The 18,760-nt window shown below is 43.8% G+C and overlaps 1 protein-coding gene across 2 annotated transcripts in view; it reads left to right on the plus strand.

The window, feature by feature from the left end:
• Nucleotides 1-418: 418 nt before the first annotated feature.
• TPD52 (tumor protein D52) overlaps nt 419-18,760 on the plus strand; it is a 98,813-nt gene continuing 80,471 nt past the window's right edge. Inside the window, exon 1 of one of the 2 annotated variants that reach the window (XM_044423817.1) lies at nt 419-636. In XM_044423817.1, coding sequence (XP_044279752.1) covers nt 603-636 — 34 coding nt within the window. In that variant the 5' untranslated portion in view covers nt 419-602. The remainder of the gene's footprint in view (nt 637-18,760) is intronic. The other variant, XM_044423818.1, reaches the window with a different exon arrangement.

Genomic DNA, 18,760 nt, shown 5'->3' on the forward strand with positions numbered 1-18,760 from the left:
CCATTCAGCCATGAAGCTCCCTGGATGACTTTGGGCCAGTCATTGATTCTCCAACTAACCTACCTCACAAGTTTGTTGGGAGGATTATATGGAGGGGAGGAAAGAACCATATAAGCTGCCTTGGGTTTCATACAAGAAAAATGCAGGATATAAATTTAATAAATAGGTATTTAATAAATACTCCGCATTGTTACTCCAGTCCACCTGCTGCATGTTTCTCCCAGCACTTCCCTTCTTAAAGGAAAGCCACCTGAAACCAAACTGAGCTTTCACTCTTTGCATCCCAGTCTTTCACACACTCACACACACCTGCAGCGCACCTTTCCGCCGGAGGTCAGGCGGGGCCAGAGGGCGGTCAGGTGGCTCCGCCGGCTGACGTGGACACGGACGAGAGCCCGCCCTATATCTGGCGCGGGCGGATCGAGAACTGCTGAGGGGAATTAAAACAAAAAAACAGCCCGTTGCCTGAGGGGTGGAGGTGGGACGGGACGGGACGGACGGGCGGCGAGCTGCTTGCTGTGCTAGTCCCGCAGTGTCTCCCCTTCTTTTTCTTTCTTGGCACAACCCGAAGGAAGAAAGCGACTGCGAGAGTCCCGCGGGAGATGGCTGCAGAGATGGACCCTAGCAGCGAGCAAGGTAAGGAGAGCGGCAACCCTACGGGTGCTTGCTTGCTCGCTCATGCTGTAGAGACGCCCCAATGAGACAGGAATTGTGGGCTTTCGTCTCCCCCCTCACCCCCCCCGGCCTTGGATGCTTTTTTATTTCAGTGGAGATCTTCTGCTTCCCTTGTAGTAAAGCAGCCGTTGTGCGCGTTTAGTTTGCGATGTGTGCCCTAGTTTCCCCTCGTTGATTCGCCGGGGAAAGCTCCTTGTAGAATTATGGTGCCTAGTATGGGGTGCGGTGGGGTGGGGCGCGGGGCTAGGGAGGCGGCGCGAGGCTCCTTTTGGTCCCTTACGGCTTTAAAAAGTGTATCTGGGAGGGAGTGAAGGAAGGAGAGGCGTGGCGGGGCTTGGGCGCCTCTCCTGCTCGAGGCCCTTAGGAGAGCGAAGGGCGGATCTGCCTATCTCGCCACGGCCAGCGCCAGGTCGAGGGGAGTCCGTCGTTGCATTTGCCGCCTCCAAAGCACAGCTCCCAGCTACGCGGGCCTTAGCATAGTCTTTGGGGAGCCCCCAGCCGCAACAAGCCGACATTAGTGCCCAGCATGGCCAGCCCCTGCTTTCCTGTCTCGCGCGCCCCTGAAGGCGGCTTCCTCTCCTTCCGCGGCGCTTGTTGCATCCGGGAGGCGGGATTCGCCTGGCTCGCCCGGGGTGTCGGCGAGGCGAATGGAGCCGTCGAGGGGCCTTCCTGCTGACGCAGTTGCTCCGGGACCCGGCTAGGCTGGCCTCGGGCGATGGGAGTGGCGCGCGGGCGCGGGAGGGTCGAGGCGTGGCTACGCTCCCTGGACGCTCGTGTGGCTCTCCAGGAGTTCTGTCTATTGTGTAAGACGCTGGAGGGGACGCCTTTGACACCAGACGCGGCCTGGCCCCGTTATGGGCCAGACTGACGGTGTCGGGTCTTCGGGCAATGGAATGCCCCTGTGGGTACGAGGTTTGTCAGATGGAAAGAGGAGGTTGGAAGAAGCCCGTCGATCCCCTTGGCTTTCGATGTCTGACCGTGTTCTTTCCCTATAAAAATTTAAAAGTTTTTCATAATCACGCACGTGAAATGTACGTTATGCTTCGTGAGTTTATGCTAGAGTAAATGTATTGGGCTTTAACCATTTGTTCGTGCTGCGTAGACTGGTGGGCCGAAACAGACACTGTTTAAGTTTGAGCACCCTATATCTCTTTCCCCCCCACCCCCGCCGCCATTTTTACTGTTCAGTAGGTACAGAGTTCCTGATTAAAATTGGAATCCCACCATGTAGAGTAGGCGAATTTTAATATCTGGATTGTCTCCCGTGCATCTACTCTCGAATAAAAATAAACAATGTACGGATTGTGGCTGCTGTTTAGGTTTGTTTTGGCCCTAATGTGGCTACCCTTTGGAAATAGAACACCTTGTACTCTGGATTGATTGGTCTTAATCCCCTGCCCCATAAGGGAATGTGCATTACTTCACTTTCAAATATGGGAAGTCAGTCATGCTGTGGTGTGCATGAAGCCTGTTTATTTTACTGAATACGTTAAAATACATCATTATTTGTTTTTCGGCACCAGGTGAAGACCTTTTTATTTAAAACTTATTTTAATAACTTATGTATTTACAGGTTTTAAATTTTAAGCCAAGATGTTACTGGGTTTTTTAAATTTTTAATTGTATTAATTTGTTTATATGTTAATTAAGTTGTGAGCTGCCCTGAGGCTTTGTTGCGATGGGGGCAGCATAGAAATGTTTTAAATAAATAAGTTGTATTTCTAACTCTGACTTTTGGATTTTATTGACTGGGGCTCTGGATTTCAGTCTCGATGTCACATCCCAACAATATGGCTGCTTCTCCCGCATGTCACTTGCATATGTTCTCAGTAGACATTTGCGCATCCTTTCTTCTATTGTGCAGCACATGGTGGTACAAAAATCTTGTGGTTTGCCTGTCAATATCTGACTGAGAAGGAAGAAGTATGTTCTTTTGTGGTGTGGCAACACAATGCAACCCCAGGTCTGCCTTCACTTACTTTAATGGGAGACCTTTGGTCTGTTCAGCAACTTGTAGCTTGTATGTTCTTAACTTCTGGGTGCAAGTATTTTCAAACTTCTCAGGCTGAGGTCTTTGAATCAACCATAATGATGCCAGGATAAATTGTGACTTAAATAGCTAAACTCCTGAAGTCTTCTTGAGATCTCTACTTTTTTGAACTAGCTTGAATAGGGATTTATGGTCTACACTAAGCGCAGTTGTCAAATGTTTCCAGATGGCCAGTGGCAACCACAATCTGCCACTGTCAGGGCTTCAACAGAAATACATCTAACTAGACAGGTAAATTCCCATGCCATCTAGTTCTCCATGACTCAAAACTTTATTGAAACCCAGTTGAAACCCAACATAAACAATAAACACAGGCCAGTACTCAATCAAGGCTGATGAATTAGATGAGCTGGATGGATGAAATGAAGTGGATTGATGAACTAAAATCAACAATGTAAGGCTAGACCTTGCGTTTGCAATCCAGAGCAGCAGCAGAGAATCAAGCCTGAGGGAAGTTTCTTCTGAACTGAAGGAACAACTGATACAACTTGGGTAACACATCTTCACTTACACAGCAAATCAATGCATGGTATCAGGGCTTCATCAGTTGCTAATACATAGATGATAAACTTTAAAAACATAAAGGGGCAACAAAAAATAACAGTGCCTAACTGGGGCAGAAGAGCCACCAGGCTGCTACTTAATTCAGTCTGGTGGCTGTGAGATTTAAAACTCCTTGAGACAGGATTCGAGTAGGTACAAGCAGTTTATTCCATACAAAAAGCATTTGCAAAGGCTGGCTCAATGCCTCAGTCTGAGAAAGAGCAATCTTTTACTGTTTACAAGAGATTTTATACATTCCCCCCCCCCCCACATGCTCAACACTATCCCCGCTTTGCCATTGGCTGGTTACTAAGAAGTCACAATCTTCCCCATCTGCCTATATCATACTACTCCTTAATATGTTCCCCCCTCCCGCTCATACATCCCATGTTCATGCTAATGAGCCTATTACCTATGGGAGGTGTGTCATTTACTATTCATAAGCCTATTAAGTGTGCACAGTACCTTTTAAAAGTTCAACAGGCCGAAGTGGCCTTGAAAATTCTTACTTGATGCCAAAATGTTTCTTAAATCTTGTGGGGAGGATGAGATAATGAGAACAGGCCTTTCTCCAGGCTCGTTATCGCCAGTTGTAAAGTAATTCATTGTCTGCTCTCCTCCACTGAAGGTGACAGTTTTACCACTGTCCCCCAATTTTACTCCTGCTGGTATTTTTTGGGACTTTTGATGTAAGAAACATTATTACTCTTAGAACAACCATTTACCTGTTTTGATTCTCAGGCTTTTTTTGCCTTAAGAGACTTCAATGATCCTGTCCTATTCCTGTTTTTCACCCTTAACACTTAGTAACAGTAACATTTCATTTCTCACAGCTGTGTCATGTCAAGAGCCTTTTTCAGCCAAAGGACCAAATTTATTTTTGCAGACAGAAAGAGTTGGAACAAAATACCTTCCCCGCTCTGCAGGTTCAAAGCTTTTATAGCCAATAACTAAGTTTTAGAAGAGGAATTTCAGCCTTTTAGGAAGGGGAAAGAACTGCACAAAAGCTGGGAAATGCTCATATGATTAGAAGTTGGAGAAGTAAGGGGATGTTGCCACCTGGAAAGCTGAAGAAAGCTAGATTTGGCCCTTTGGCCTGAGGTTTCCTACCTCTAAGTGTATTCCTTGGTTGCTCAATATAAAGTGTGAGAGAGGGCTCATTGAATTTTTCATGCATTACAAAGTAAATCAGGGCCTTATTTTATGTTGCATGGGAGAGAGAACCTACAAGCAAACACTATAGGAGAGTAGCTCTGACTTAATAATTTGCATAATATAATCTCTTGGACAGACCTTGGGAGCCTCTCAAGGCCTGCATGAAATGCAGTTGAATTCTACTTTTGCCCAGTTCCTTGAATCTTGAAGGCAAGTAATAGTTGACTGGTAAAAGCTAGGCTGGTTGATCAAAAGGTCGCCGGTTCGAATTTGCACAACAGGGTGAGTTCCCGTTGCTCCGTCTCAGCTCCTGCCAACCTTGCAGTTCGAAAGCATGCAAATGCAAGTAGTTAAAAAGGTACCACTTCGGTGGGCAGGTAACAGTATTCTGTGCACTTCGGTGTTTAGTCATGCCGGCCACATGACCATGGAGACTGTCTGCGGACAAATGCTGGCTCCCTCGGCTAGGAAACGGAGATGAGCACTGCCCCCTAGAGTCAGGCATGACTGGACTTAATGTCAAGGGGAAACCGTTACCTTTAAGAGCATCTGAAATTTGTGGACTGCTTATTTGAAAGCATCACTCACTGAATCCACAGTAGTTCAATAGTTTGCAGGCCTCTTGCTACCTCATGCTTTTTAAAAGGGGCTGGCAGCTGCTTTTATGGCTAATTTGCCTTTAGATTAACTGTTACTTTTGGTTTTTAAACAGTTGTAAGATGCCTTGATTGGCTCAGGGTGCAACCTTAATGAAGTTGGTGGCAAATCTCTCATTTTTAAAGAGTAGGATTGCAGTTGGGCTTTTCCAGTGAGACTTGATTAGTGCTTGGGTTTGCATTCCTTTTACATAAACTGCAGTCAGCTGTACTGAGCAATTACACACTAAAGGTCACATGAAACCATTTAATAACCTGGAGTGTTGTTTCATAGTGAAATTTCTATGCATAACTGAATTTGAACCAAATTAACAGGAAGTAAGAGGCTAACTGGTCTTGCATAGTCAATTCAGATGTTGCAGTTCATATAAGGAATCACATGCAGTTGTTTACAGTATCATTGAAACTTCTTGGGTATATTCAGGAGTAAGCCTTCCCTTTTTTAAAGCAAGGGAGTATAAGACAAACGGACAATCTAGATCATTTTTATTTATCCCTCTTGTGATGAAACTGCAACTCCAGAATTGTTCAGGTCTTTGAGCTGGAGCCGTAAATGTTAATACTATTGAATTTTATCTGGCCAGGGCAGCTTATTTTATATTGTGTGTGTGTGTGTGTGTGTGTGTGTGTGTATTTTAAATTATTATTCTAATGTTAATATTTTAATTTTTATTTATGTTGGTTCTAATTTATTGTTGTAAGCCGCCCCGAGGCTTCGGTGAATGGGGCGGCATAAAAATGTTTTAATAATAATAATAATAATAAAGTGGTGAGGTGTATCGAGGAGTTCCCTAATATATTCTCTATGGCTTTTTTCAACTCATGGAAACCTGTGCTTCTAAAATGACTGGAGATTCAGTGTGATGTGTTGGTTAGAGAGTTGAACTGAGGACCTGGGGGATCTGGGTACTAGTCCCTGCCACCATTAAGCTTGCTGGATGACTGCACTAGTGGTCTAGTCACTTACTGTCAACCTAATCCATCTCACAGGGTTTCTTTTGTGAAGATAAAATGGAGTGGGTAACTACATGAGCTGCCTTGGGTTCCTCTCAAGAATAAGAAATGTGGGATATGCCTGCAGTGTGAAGACAACAATAACCAAAGATTAATCCAGATGTTGTCTAAAATATGAAATGCAGCTTCCAAACTGTTAGACTCCTGTCTGTAACACATGGCTTACACAAATCCCGTAGGTCAGCCTTCCCCAAGCCTGTGTCCTCCAGATGTTTTTGACAAAGTCCCATCTTTCCTAATTAACATGGCTGGGAGTTGTAGTCCAAAAGATCTGGAGAGTACCTGGCTAGGAAGTTTGACTTTGAAGTTAAGCTGCTTCATACATGTTTGCACATTATGCATGCATATTTTGTATTAAAAACATAAGTCGTATAAAATGGTCCTTCAAGCAGAAATAGCAGCACTTGACCTAAAGAAGTATTATGACTGCTTTGGGAATGATTTCTTGTATCAATACTAGATTGTAGCATTGTCCTTTGAAGTTAAGGAGCACTCTGAGGTTTTCCCCTACCTTGCACAGCTGACAGGGAAAGCCTCTCCAGCTGCCTCTCTGAGGACTGGATATGATCTTGGGGATGGGGAAGAGGGGGCATTTTGGTGGGAGGAGAGGAGACTGGAGAGATCAGAATATGAACAGTCCTGTGTCCTCTCTAGCCTCTGCCCCTTCAGCTCTGAAATGCTTTCACTAGACAGGCAAAAAAGCCTATCTAATGAAAATACAGAGAGGCAATAATGCCTCTTTCCACCACTCCTACCAGCATAGGATATGCATAAACCTTCCAGGATTACACTGTAAATGGTAGGAAATTCAGGAAAGGGAGGAAAAAGACATTTCACATAAAACACAGTAGACCTCTGGCATTTGCTTCTATAAGATGTACTGATGACCACCAACCTGGATGACTTTAAAAGAGGATTACATGCGTTCATGGAGAATTAAGGCTATCAATGGCTACTATGTAGTGTGGGCATGCATTGCACTACAGGTATAATACTTTAGTGTACCAGCAAGAGGAGTGTGAGGGGGGTATTGCATTCATGTCCTTTTCTGGTTTTCCTATGGGCATCATGTTAGCTTCTGTGGAAATAGTATGCTGAACTACTGGCCTTTGATCTGATTCATCACAGGTCTTAAAATAACTGCTTCTTTTGGATGTGCATATGTAGTCAGGTACCAGCATATGGAGAAATTAAGTTCCATGAAGATAGGTGGGCTGACTGGCTGGCTTTCTTTTGGTATGTTACTAGTCTGCCTTACAACTGCTGAAGGCAGTGTCACTTATTTTAGCGCCATTTCCTTGTGTATCGTATTCCTTAGTATCTGAGTTAACTGAGTTGAAAGCATGCTCATAACTCTGAAAACTTTTCTTGGATTGATATCTTCTCTGAGTGGCATATTTGTGCCTCACTAGAATGTTGAACTTCGTGAATACCTGTTTCTTTTGAATGTGTATATATGGTCAAGCTCCAGCATAGGAAGCACTAACATGACCCATGAAGACCCCAGAAATCTGCAAGTATAATGAAGATATTGGAACATTAGGTAACAGGTAGTCCTGTGAATGTTTTCTCAAGCCCTGTGGTGCCATACTGCACTTATGAGTGTAACCTGCTGCTGCTGTAGTGTTTTGGGAGAAGTGTGATGTATCTGCTGAGTGTTTCCATTTTTCCCGCCAGTGGTGCAACTTTGTCTTGTTATGAGAACTTTGCTCCATAAGTGTTCTCTTAGAGTTTGCTACAGAGCATGAACTTTACTCTGACAAGTGCACACTTTAGAAAGCAGACAAGTTTCTTAATTTTAATCTAAAATGTATATGAAACTGTTTGCCTGCCTGTCTAGCAGTTTCCACACTTGGTTGTGTCTTTTATTTACTTGTATGGGAAAATATTCAAAAATTGTTATTGGAGACACTGTCCTGAGACTCAAAGTGAAGGATGGTATAGAAAAGCTTTTTAATAAACAAACAAACAAATGAACTTGAGACTTGGTATGATTTTCTGTGTACAAGCATTTGCTTAGTACTGCTAATGAATTCGGCTCATTCACAACAGCCTATCATTGTGGTTTCACTGAAAGTGTTGCCTGTTTAAAACTCAGTAGCTTGTCAAAAGTCTTATTGTTGCTTGCTGGCCTTAGCTTTGCAAGTGTGGTATTAGAATCTTGGAGGAAGGACTAAGAGTGCCATAGTCTGCTTGTGGTACAAGCTTGGGCTTAAGAGAAAGTGAAGGACATTGGGATAGAGGGCTCCCCTTGGAATTAGATGCATTGTTCAGCAGACTCTGCCTGCAATTCTTAGCAAAAATTCCAAAGACACTAAAACACTATTCAGAAATTGTTCCTCACAGCTCAGGTGTAAACTGAAGCTCAATCCAGACAAGACGGAGGTCCTGTTGGTTGGTGGATCGGGCTTCGGGGAGGGTGAATTGAACCTAGTCCTGAATGGGGTTGCACTCCCTCTTAGGGACAAGGTCCGCAGCCTGGGAGTGCTCCTCGACCCAGAGCTTTCATTGGAAGCTCAGGTGACAGCAGTGGCAAGGAGCGCTTTCCTTCAGCTTCGGCTGATCCATCAGCTGTGCCCCTACCTGGAGTACGACTGCCTGGCGACAGTGACACACACGCTGGTGACTTCCTGCCTTGACTTCTGTAACGCGCTCTACGTGGGGCTACCCTTGAAGACGGTCCGGATACTTCAATTGGTTCAAAATAGAGCTGCCAGGCTGCTGATGGGGACTGGGCGTTATGTTCACATGACTCCAGTCCTCCGTTGGCTTCACTGGCTTCCCATTGAAGTCCAGACCCAATTCAAGGTGTTGGTGATGACCTATAAAGCCCTAAACGGCTTGGGTCCTGGTTACCTGAAGGAGCACTTACATCCATATACGCCCGCCCTACCCTTGAGATCTGCGGGAGAGGCCCTTCTCCGGGAACCCTCCGTGAAGGAAATTAGGAGGGTGAGTACTCGGAGGAGGGCTTGCTCTGTGGTGGCGCCCAATCTATGGAATGCGCTCCCCAGAGAGGTCCGCCTGGCGCCGTCGTTATTTGTTTTTCAGCGCCAGGTGAAGACCTTTTTATTTAAGTGTCATTTTAATTGTTAATATTATTTGCTTATTTTATCTGGCCAGGGCGACTTATTTTATATTGTTAATTTGTTTTATATTTTGAATGTATTGTATTTTAATTTTATGTTGTGAGCTGCCCCGAGGCTTCGGCGAATGGGGTGGCATCGAAATGTTTTAAATAAATAAAATAAATAAATAATGAATGGAGAGAGTGGGAGACTGATTTTAGCTCTAGCTTATTCTCCATGTTGTTAAGCAAGATGTCTAAGTGGGGCACCTACTTGCTCCCAGTTGAACACATGAGGAGTGGGGAGAGTGTAGATGTTTGGAGCTTGAACTGTTCAATGCTGGGAGTTTATGCCCCAAGCATCTGGATATCTAATTTCTGTCTATTGTTGCTCTACACATTAATCCCCGTGGAAGAAAATTCCTAAATGGGTCTTGTTCTCCATTGTGTCCCTTTAAGGAACAACATAATTCTGTAATGTTATCTCCTCGAACTTTTCATTGCTTAAATCAGTGATGGCAAACCTTTTAGAGACTGAGTGCCCAAACTGCAACCCAAAACCCGCTTATTTATTGCAAAGTGCCAACACTACAATAAAACCTGAAAACTGAAGTTTTAGTTTAGAAAAAACAACTCACTGGTCATGCAAAAGCTCGGATGAGTTGCAGCTAATGAGTCATGGCTCATGACATCATCACCTGGCGCCACTACTCCTTTCCAAGCATGCACATGGCCCCTATGTATGCTGTTATCCGATGCTCGGCTGCTGGGGCGACTTGGCTCACATGCCGACAGAGCACTGCATGCCCACTGTGGCACACGTGCCATAGGCTTGCCACCACTGACTTAAATTAAGGAACATGTGACAGTTGCTTCTAGGCTACAAGAACAAACAAGCTTTTTAAAAAATTAACTCTGTTAGCACTGACCCTGTTCAGTGGGGCTGTATATTCACTGATTGCCCTTAAGAAAGGAAGGTAGCTCCTACCCTGTGTTGCCACCACAACTTTAAAGCAGCATCAGTAGAAAGAAAAGTTTTCCTGTTTGCTGCAGTAGCAAGTCCTGAGAAGACTGGTGAAACTGATCTTAATAGGTGTATTCTTGCATTCGTATTTCCTTCACTATGCAATAGATGTTGTAACTAGTTTGAATGGTAAATATTGTTCCTAATCTAATCTGGGTTATCTTTTAAGGTGTATTTAGAACTGCTCCCTTGGGGAAAGCAAAAAGTTGCCAAATACTATGGAAACTGACAATGTCTGCAGCTTGACAACAGAAAAGTAATTCCAAACCAGAAAACTAACCTTTGCCAGTTAGCAGCAAACCAAGCCATTTGCTGTTAACTTGCTTAACCACCTAGTGTAAAACTTCCTATTACATCTATACAATAAAGGCTTCCTATTTTGTTGCATGTTAGCACTCATTCGTACTCATGTTGCAGTCATGTACTGGTGGTATGAACTACCCCAGCTGCTAAGCCTTGTCTCCTACCTCAGAGGAAGAAACAACAGCCCATGCAAAGCCGGGAATGAACAAGGATACAGATTGCTACAGTGGCTCATCTGGTCAAAAAGTCTCCCTATACTTATCAGTACAGCTATGGTTATGGTATTTTTTGAGCTCCTTGGAGATTGTATCCAGTGTTAGTCCTATGCAGAATAAACCAATGATGTATGGTAAATATTTTTCCAATGCTCTATTTTTCCACATAATTTTCCATTTCAAAGGTCTCCTAACAGTCAATGGATACTAATTAAAATACAATATTAGACAAGCTTGGCTGTTTCAAAGTTTTAATATTTTTCAGGAGATTAGCCCTAGCAAGTATGTGAAAATATTTATAATATGTGATTGAAATACACCCATATCTATGTGAAATTGAACTAATAAGTAGCAACAGTAAACTGAAGGAGCCCCAGTGACCCTAGTGGAAGAGAATTCAACTCTGTTGAAATAGATGGAGGTTGTCCACATAGCATGCATTCTGCTCTGACCTGTCAAAATTAACTGTGAATGGTTTTCAGAATAGAAGTGCATGCTATTGAGTTTAACTTTATAAATGTATTCCAGTAAAAAATTCTACCTGATTAACATGACACTAAGGGCATAGTCCTATGGCTGCTAGACAGACTGTAGATGACATAGGACAATTCAGAGCTTCAGTTCTGAACTTGGAAATTTTGTCTGAGTTTGGAACTATGAATTTAGAGCACCATTCCTTCACCATTTTTCATGCAGTCAGTATGGAAAGAGCCATTTCAGCTGTGGCTCAAGGTTGGGGGACCTAACTTAGAGGTGGTATGGGGAGCTGAGAAGTGAGGCCTCAATTTTACTCTCTTTGAGCAGGTTCAAAAGACTTAAATTAGTCATCTAAATACTTTGCAGGATATGGGAAATGTGGAAGCAGCTTAGGTCTCCATGCTCCTTCTGTCCTCAGTAGAATGCCTGTAACCCTCCAGATTTGGAGGGTCATACCACATTGGATGCTGCTGCCCATATAATTTAAATTTGTTCCCTCAAATATTCCAGGTCAGATATGTGGGATACTTTTGAAACTTTTTAAAGAACTAAATGCATGTAAAACAGTAGTCCCCAACTTTTTTGGCACCAGGGACCGGTTTCGTGAAAGACAATTTTTCCATGGACCAAGGAAGGGGATGGTTTTGGGATGAATCAAGCACATTAGAGTGGTGCCTCATATTTCAAACTTAAGTCATTTCAGGAGGCCCATTTGAACTCTGAATCATTCAGAGTCCAAGTTTCCCCATTAGAAATAATGGAAAGTGAATTAGCATACACTTGTGGACAGGCTCATGTCTTACTTTTCTGAATTGAACAGTGTTCATTGGGTTAGCTGAATGCACTTATATCAACATGAATTCAGTTAAAAGGTGATAGGAAGGAAGTACCTGAAGGGGTACACATAGCATGCTCTTTTACTTTTATTTTTATTCTATTTTATCAATATTGTTGTAAACCACCTGGAGACATCTGTGATGGGATGGCATAGAAAAGTTTAAAATAAATAAGCATGCGTCCATTCTGAAAACAGGATTAGCACAGTGGGGAGTTCTTGGTGGGGCAAGGTACTAAACAATAGGTTACTTTGAATGGTTGTAATTCGCTGGTCTGGTTGCAAAAGAGAATAATGTGCAGTCACTGAGTACCAAGAAGATACTTGTTTCACAGGGGCAAAAAGTGGCAAAAGATTTAGGCTTTCTGGTGTCTTAAAGAACTAGCCATTGTATTCTTAACAGAACTGATTTCCTTGGACTTGCAGTAATAACAAAGGGTCAAGTCTGTAGAGTAATTGGGAACGGCACCACATATGTCTGGCCAAATGCCACTTGGCAGCTGCCAAGGAAGTATGATTTCAGTGCCTACCTTCTGACCTTGTACAGTCAATAAAGTAAACTTAATTTTTTCTAATACTGAAGTGCCAGCTTAAAAAAACTTTTAAAAGTGTTGTGAAGTGAGAATTTACTTAGACCTCTTCCCAGTACAAATGTCTTTGTTAAAACAAGCAAAGTTTATGGACCTTGTGGGTTCTTTCATAACTGACAAAATGAGTGAGTAACAGTGCTGTGTGTAGTAACTTCCTTTTTTGAATTTTCATACCCTAACATCTACCCCTCAGTGCAAAAGGAAACTAATCATCCCTAAATACTTGTGCGGTAGTTGCTGAGTGGTAATCTATCAGTAGCTTATACCTTTGAGGGCTGTCCTATATATTTAGCTCTACATTGCTTGGCCCCAGATATATGAAGTGTACTATTCCCATATCAGCCACCAGTGTACAGATCTTTTGTATTTATCTTGTTTATTATTATAACTTAATTTTTAAGATTTCAGCAAGGAACTTAGAGTTGCATAGATTGCCCTCCTTCTCTCCATTTTATCCTTGCAGCAACCTTGTAAGGTAGAGAAGGCCCCATATCATCCTGTGAGCTTTGCTGATATTTGTGTGGGCTGTTGAATTGTTTTTTAAATCTTGTATATTTAAAATGTTTTACCTTATATTTATTGTGTCTTGTGATTTATTGGGAACCACCCAGACAGCCTTGGCTATTGGGGCTGTATAGAAATTAATGGCTGAGTAGGGATAGAATCCAGCCTGATATCCTTCTAATCATTACATTGCAATTGTGTAGGGGCCTTTCTCTGAATATCCTTTTTAACAGTGGTGCATTAGCATTTACAAAGGAGTGAGCTTAGTGCAAACAATTTAGAAAGGATTTTGTTTTGCTTTTTAAACTCTTCTTAATTGTGTCCTATATTATGCTATAGTTTTGTTATGTTATGTTGTATTGATATTGGTGAATCGTCATAATTTATTAACCACCTTGGAATCCTTTTCTGAGGAGCAGATAAGAAATCAAAATTCAGGTAACTTGAAAATATACAGAATTGCAAGCATGGGTGCTAGACAAGTTAAATTATTCTTTTTTGACTAAAAGCAGCCAAGCTGAAATCATTTTGTAACACTGTAAGCTTTATAATTCTTTTTATTAAATTGTTATAATGTACTGTATTGCCTTGCTTTGTTTGTTGTTTGTCACATATGCCTGTCAAATGTTATTGTTTTTGGAATGTTTTATGGTAGGTGAGTCTTTTTAAAGTCTGTTTTAAATTGTTTAACATTTTAAATTGTTGATGTTTTGATATATTTTAATTGCTTTCTATAAACTGTTCTTAGAGCATTATGCTAATTTAAACAGTATAGAAATACTTTAAATAATAAATCTCTATCAGATTCCAATTTGATTAAAATCCTCAGTGTCAGATTCATATTTTGCTTAATTTTATGCAACAGTTTTATTGTTAGCTTAAGTTGTTTTATTTGCAATATGTACTTTGAAAGATCTAGAAAAGTTGGACATTCCAGTTAAAAGAAAAAATTGTCCCTTGGAGAACTTGCGCAGTAATCTGGAGATAAGCTATGTCTAGTATACTATGAGAATATGTGGTTATTCATGAGAAATGGCAGATCATCTTTTCTGCTTTGTACCTACAGTAAAATACCTTTATTTTTGAACTATATTTCTGGGTCAAGTCCATCTCAAGCAGCAATAAAAGTATAAAATACAGTAGAATAAGTAATGTATTAAAACTCGAAACTTCAGAAGTTGACAATGTTACAGGTTGGATCCCAGGAAAAGGCTCTACTCACAGGAGCTTCCTACCTGATTTTGAGGGTTCCCCTTCCTTCCCATAGTAGCTATTCAGCAGGGATTCCTGGCCCTTTGTAGCATTTCTAAGTTCAGGAGGGGCTGCTTGTGTCATTCCTACATCTGGGTCCAGTTCAGTTACATATAATTAATATAGCATAATAGACCTCTGCAGCCACTTTATAGTGGAAATGCACTATGTATTCTCTATGTAGTCTCTCTATGAAAGCCAGTTTGGTGTAGTGGTTAAGAGTGCAGGTCTGGGACTCAGGCAACCTGGGTTCTAGTTCCTGCTTGGCCATAGAGTCAACATCTGAAATAGAAGCAATAGAGTTATTGAGTGTGGGGTCTTTGAAGCTGGGTTGATCTGAGATAATGTGGAATAAAATTAGGAAGAGTATTACTTTACCTCTAGTAAACAAAAGTCACTATGTGATCACATTAATAAAGGCCCAGATGAGATTTGACCATCCTATGTCTTTTTTCCAAAGCTGCTTTTTAAGTCAAAAGTCACCTTGGAAGGCTTCAATTCTAGGAAGCTTGCCCAATCTTTCTCTTGGTATCATATCTGTTTTTATTTAGATCATAATTGCTTAGTCCAAAGATTGCCACTTTTAGTGGCAAATCTTCATGCTGATTTGTTCGCTTACCATGTTTTTTATTTCTAATTTATTATACAAGTTTTTGTATACTTTTTCATAACCAAAATCGGCTTTCTGAATGGTTTGAAGTACATTATAGCACCTTCTTGCAAGGAGACTGTCAAAAATCAAACAAATCCCTGAAGTTGTGGGTTCTGTGCATTGTATCAAGATGCGCAACTTCTAGTGAAAGTACTGTGGCACTCCAGACAAATGCTAGAGTGCTTTAACATTAAGATTTCAAAAGCATTACAGTAATATTGTATGCAATTCTTGAAGTCTCCTTAACAAGAGATAAGGAAATAGTTCCTCACAGGGCTAGTAGTTAAACTGTGAAATTCACTGCTATAAAACATAGTTATGGCCACCAATTTGGATAACGTTAAAAAGAAATTGATGGCCTTCTGTGAATTATTTATTATTATTATTATTATTATTATTATTATTATTATTATAACATTTCTATGCCGCCCCTTGCCGAAACTTCGGGGTGGCTTACAATAAAATACATTGAAATACAATAGAACATAATAAATTACCATTAAATACAAAAATACAAAAAATACACTGAGTTACAAATATAAAATTAAAATTATCAGTATAAAATAAGTAAATAAAAATATAGGAGGAGAAAAGAGAAGGAAGAAGAAGTTGCCCTGGCCAGATCATATGTTTTAACAATTAAAATGATGTTTAAATAAAAAGGTCTTTACCTGGCGCTGAAAAACCAGTAACGACGGTGCCAGGCGGACCTCTTTGGGGAGTGAATTCCATAGGTTGGGCGCCACCGCAGAGAAAGCCCTCCTCCGAGTACTTACTCTCCTAATTTCTTTCATGGAGGGTTCCCGGAGAAGGGACTCTCCCGCAGATCTCAAAGGGCGGTCGGGCATATACGGACGTAAGCGCTCGTACAGGTAGCCAGGACCCAAGCCGTTTAGGGCTTTGTAGGTCATAATCAACACCTTGAATTGGGTCCGGGCTTCAATGGGAAGCCAGTGAAGCTGACGGAGGACTGGAGTCATGTGCGCATAACACCCCGTCCCCGTCAGCAACCTGGCAGCTCTATTTTGCACCAATTGAAGTGTTCGGACTGTCTTCAGGGGAAGCCCCACGTAAAGCGCGTTACAGAAGTCTAGGTGGGAAGTCACCAGCGCGTGTGTCACCGTCGCCAGGCAGTCGTACTCCAGGTAGGGGCGCAGCTTATTAATCAGCCGAAGCTGAAGGAAGGCGTTCCTCACCACCGCTGTCACCTGAGCTTCCAAAGAAAGCTCCGGGTCGAGGAGTACTCCTAAGCTGCGGACCTTATCCCTAAGAGGGAGTGTTGCACCATTCCGGACCAGGTCAAATCCACCCTCTCCGAAACCTGATCCGCCAACCAACAGGACCTCCGTCTTGTCTGGGTTGAGTTTCAGTTTATTGGCCCTCATCCATTCCCTTACCTCGGCCAAGCACCGGTTCAGCACAGCCACTGCCTCACCTGGATTAGTGGAAAACGAGAGGTAGAGCTGGGTATCATCAGTGTATTGATGCTTCCACAGCCCACACCTCCTGATGACCTCTCCCAGCGGTTTCATATAGATGTTAAATAGCAGAGGGGATAGAATGGAGCCCTGTGGTACTCCATGGCATAACTGCCATGACGTAGAGACATGGTCCCCCAGCACTACCTTCTGGAATCGACCGTTGAGATAGGAGCGGAACCACTGCAAAGCAGTGCCTCCAACCCCCAATCCCGCAAGCCTATCCAGAAGGATACCATGGTCGATGGTATCGAAAGCCGCCGAGAGGTCCAGAAGAACCAACAGGGATGTACTCCCCCCGTCCTTCTCCCTGCACAGGTCATCGTACAGGGCAACCAAGGCAGATTCAGTACCGTACCCGGGTATGAAGCTGGACTGAAAAGGATCCAGACAATCAGTTTCATCCAAGAGTGCTTGGAGTTGTCCCGCCACCACTCGCTCCAACACCTTGCCCAGAAACAGGATGTTGGCCACAGGTCCATAGTTAGTGGCCATCTCTGGATCCAGTGACGCTTTCTTCAGGACCGGTCGTATTATCGCCTCCTTTAAAGGGGCAGGCACTCGACCCTCCCTCAGAGAAGCGTTAACCACTTCCAAGATCCAGGTCCCAATCCCGTGCTTGGAGTTATTTATTAACCAAGGCGGGCAAGGATCCAATAGGCAAGTGGTGGGACGTACTCGTCCAAGTACCTTGTCCACATCATCGGGCCACAATAATTGAAATTCCTCCAATAATTTTGGACCAGACGGTAGCATTGGCGTCTCCCCAGAGACCTCTGATTCATTAGTGGAGTCCAGCTCGTGACGAATCTGAGCGATTTTCTCCCTGAAATGCCTGGCAAAGTCGTCACAGCGGGCCTTTGAGGGTGGCATCAGATCTTCCTTAGGACCCGGGCGAACCAGGCCTTGCACCACTCGAAAGAGCTCCGCCAGACGGCATTGTGAGGAGGCAATGGAAGCGGAAAAAAACTTCTTTTTCGCCGCCTTCACCGCCACAGCATAGGCCCGATAGTGGGCTCTCAAGTGTGTTCGGTCAGATTCATCCCGTGATTTCCTCCACCTACGCTCTAGTCGTCTCCCAACCCGCTTCATCGCCTGCAATTCAGGTGTATACCAAGGGGAAGAGCGGACTCTGCCCGGTGGGAGAGGGCGCTTGGGAGCGATCGTGTCCACAGCCCTGGTCATCTCTCCGTTCCACAGTTCGACCAGAGCCTCGACAGGAGCACCAGTCTTGTCCACCGGAAACTCCCCCAGGGCCTTTAGGAATCCATCTGGATCCATCTGGCTCCGGGGGCGGGCCCATACAATCGGGTCCGCACTCTTATAGAGGGGGAGGCCGCTCTCGAGCACAAACCTCACCAGGAGGTGATCTGACCATGACAGGGGAGTCAAACATAAGTTCCTCACCCTCAGGTCATCCTCTGCCTGCCCCGTCGTGAATACCAGGTCCAGAGTGTGTCCACGTTCATGGGTCGGGCCGATGACGTGTTGAGACAGGCCCATGGCTGTCATGGAGGCCATGAAGTCCTGAGCCGCCCCAGTCAGTCCAGACTTGGCATGGAGATTGAAGTCCCCCAGGACCAACATCCTGGGGGTCCTCAACACCAGGTCCGAGACGGTCTCTGTCAGCTCAGATAGGGAAACTGCTGGGCAGAAGGGTGCACGGTACAGCAATAGAATCCCCAATCTGTCTCGTTCGCCCAACACCAAGTAGAGGCACTCCAGCCCTGGTCTCAAAGGGACCGGAAGACCCGTGAGAGAGATGGAGTCTCGGTAAACCAACGCGACTCCCCCTCCCCTCCCTTCTGGGCGTGAACAGTGTTGAACCAGATACCCGGGCGGGCACAATTGGGAGAGGGCAACATCCCCTCCCTCTCCTGCCCAGGTCTCCGTTATGCATGCCAGGTCGGTCAATAATAAATCTTCCCTCATCCATGACTTGATTGTGGATGAGGGGGCCGACCTGGCTTGAGCAGCAGCACCGTCAGGCCCGAGGGGTGGTTGACAAGGCTACCTGGCGCCCTCTGGTTGGGGGCAGAACCAGAAGGAGGGATAGGTGTCAGCCATCTGTCCATCCTTCTTCTACGTGGACACGTTAAGCCCCTATTGTTGTAACGACCATTGCCCGTGACCACATCAATAGCAGCGCCCATGTGTTCCCCAGAATATATAAACGTCGACATGGCCAGGGATGACTCAAAGCACTGATGAATCTGTCCAGAGGCTATGTGCACCAGTTAGTAGAGTGTTGCACTATGGGACAAGATGATG

The sequence above is a fragment of the Varanus komodoensis genome, unplaced genomic scaffold, assembly GCF_004798865.1.
Source record: "Varanus komodoensis strain SLA01 unplaced genomic scaffold, ASM479886v1 scaffold14_1, whole genome shotgun sequence".
NCBI lineage: Eukaryota > Metazoa > Chordata > Lepidosauria > Squamata > Varanidae > Varanus > Varanus komodoensis.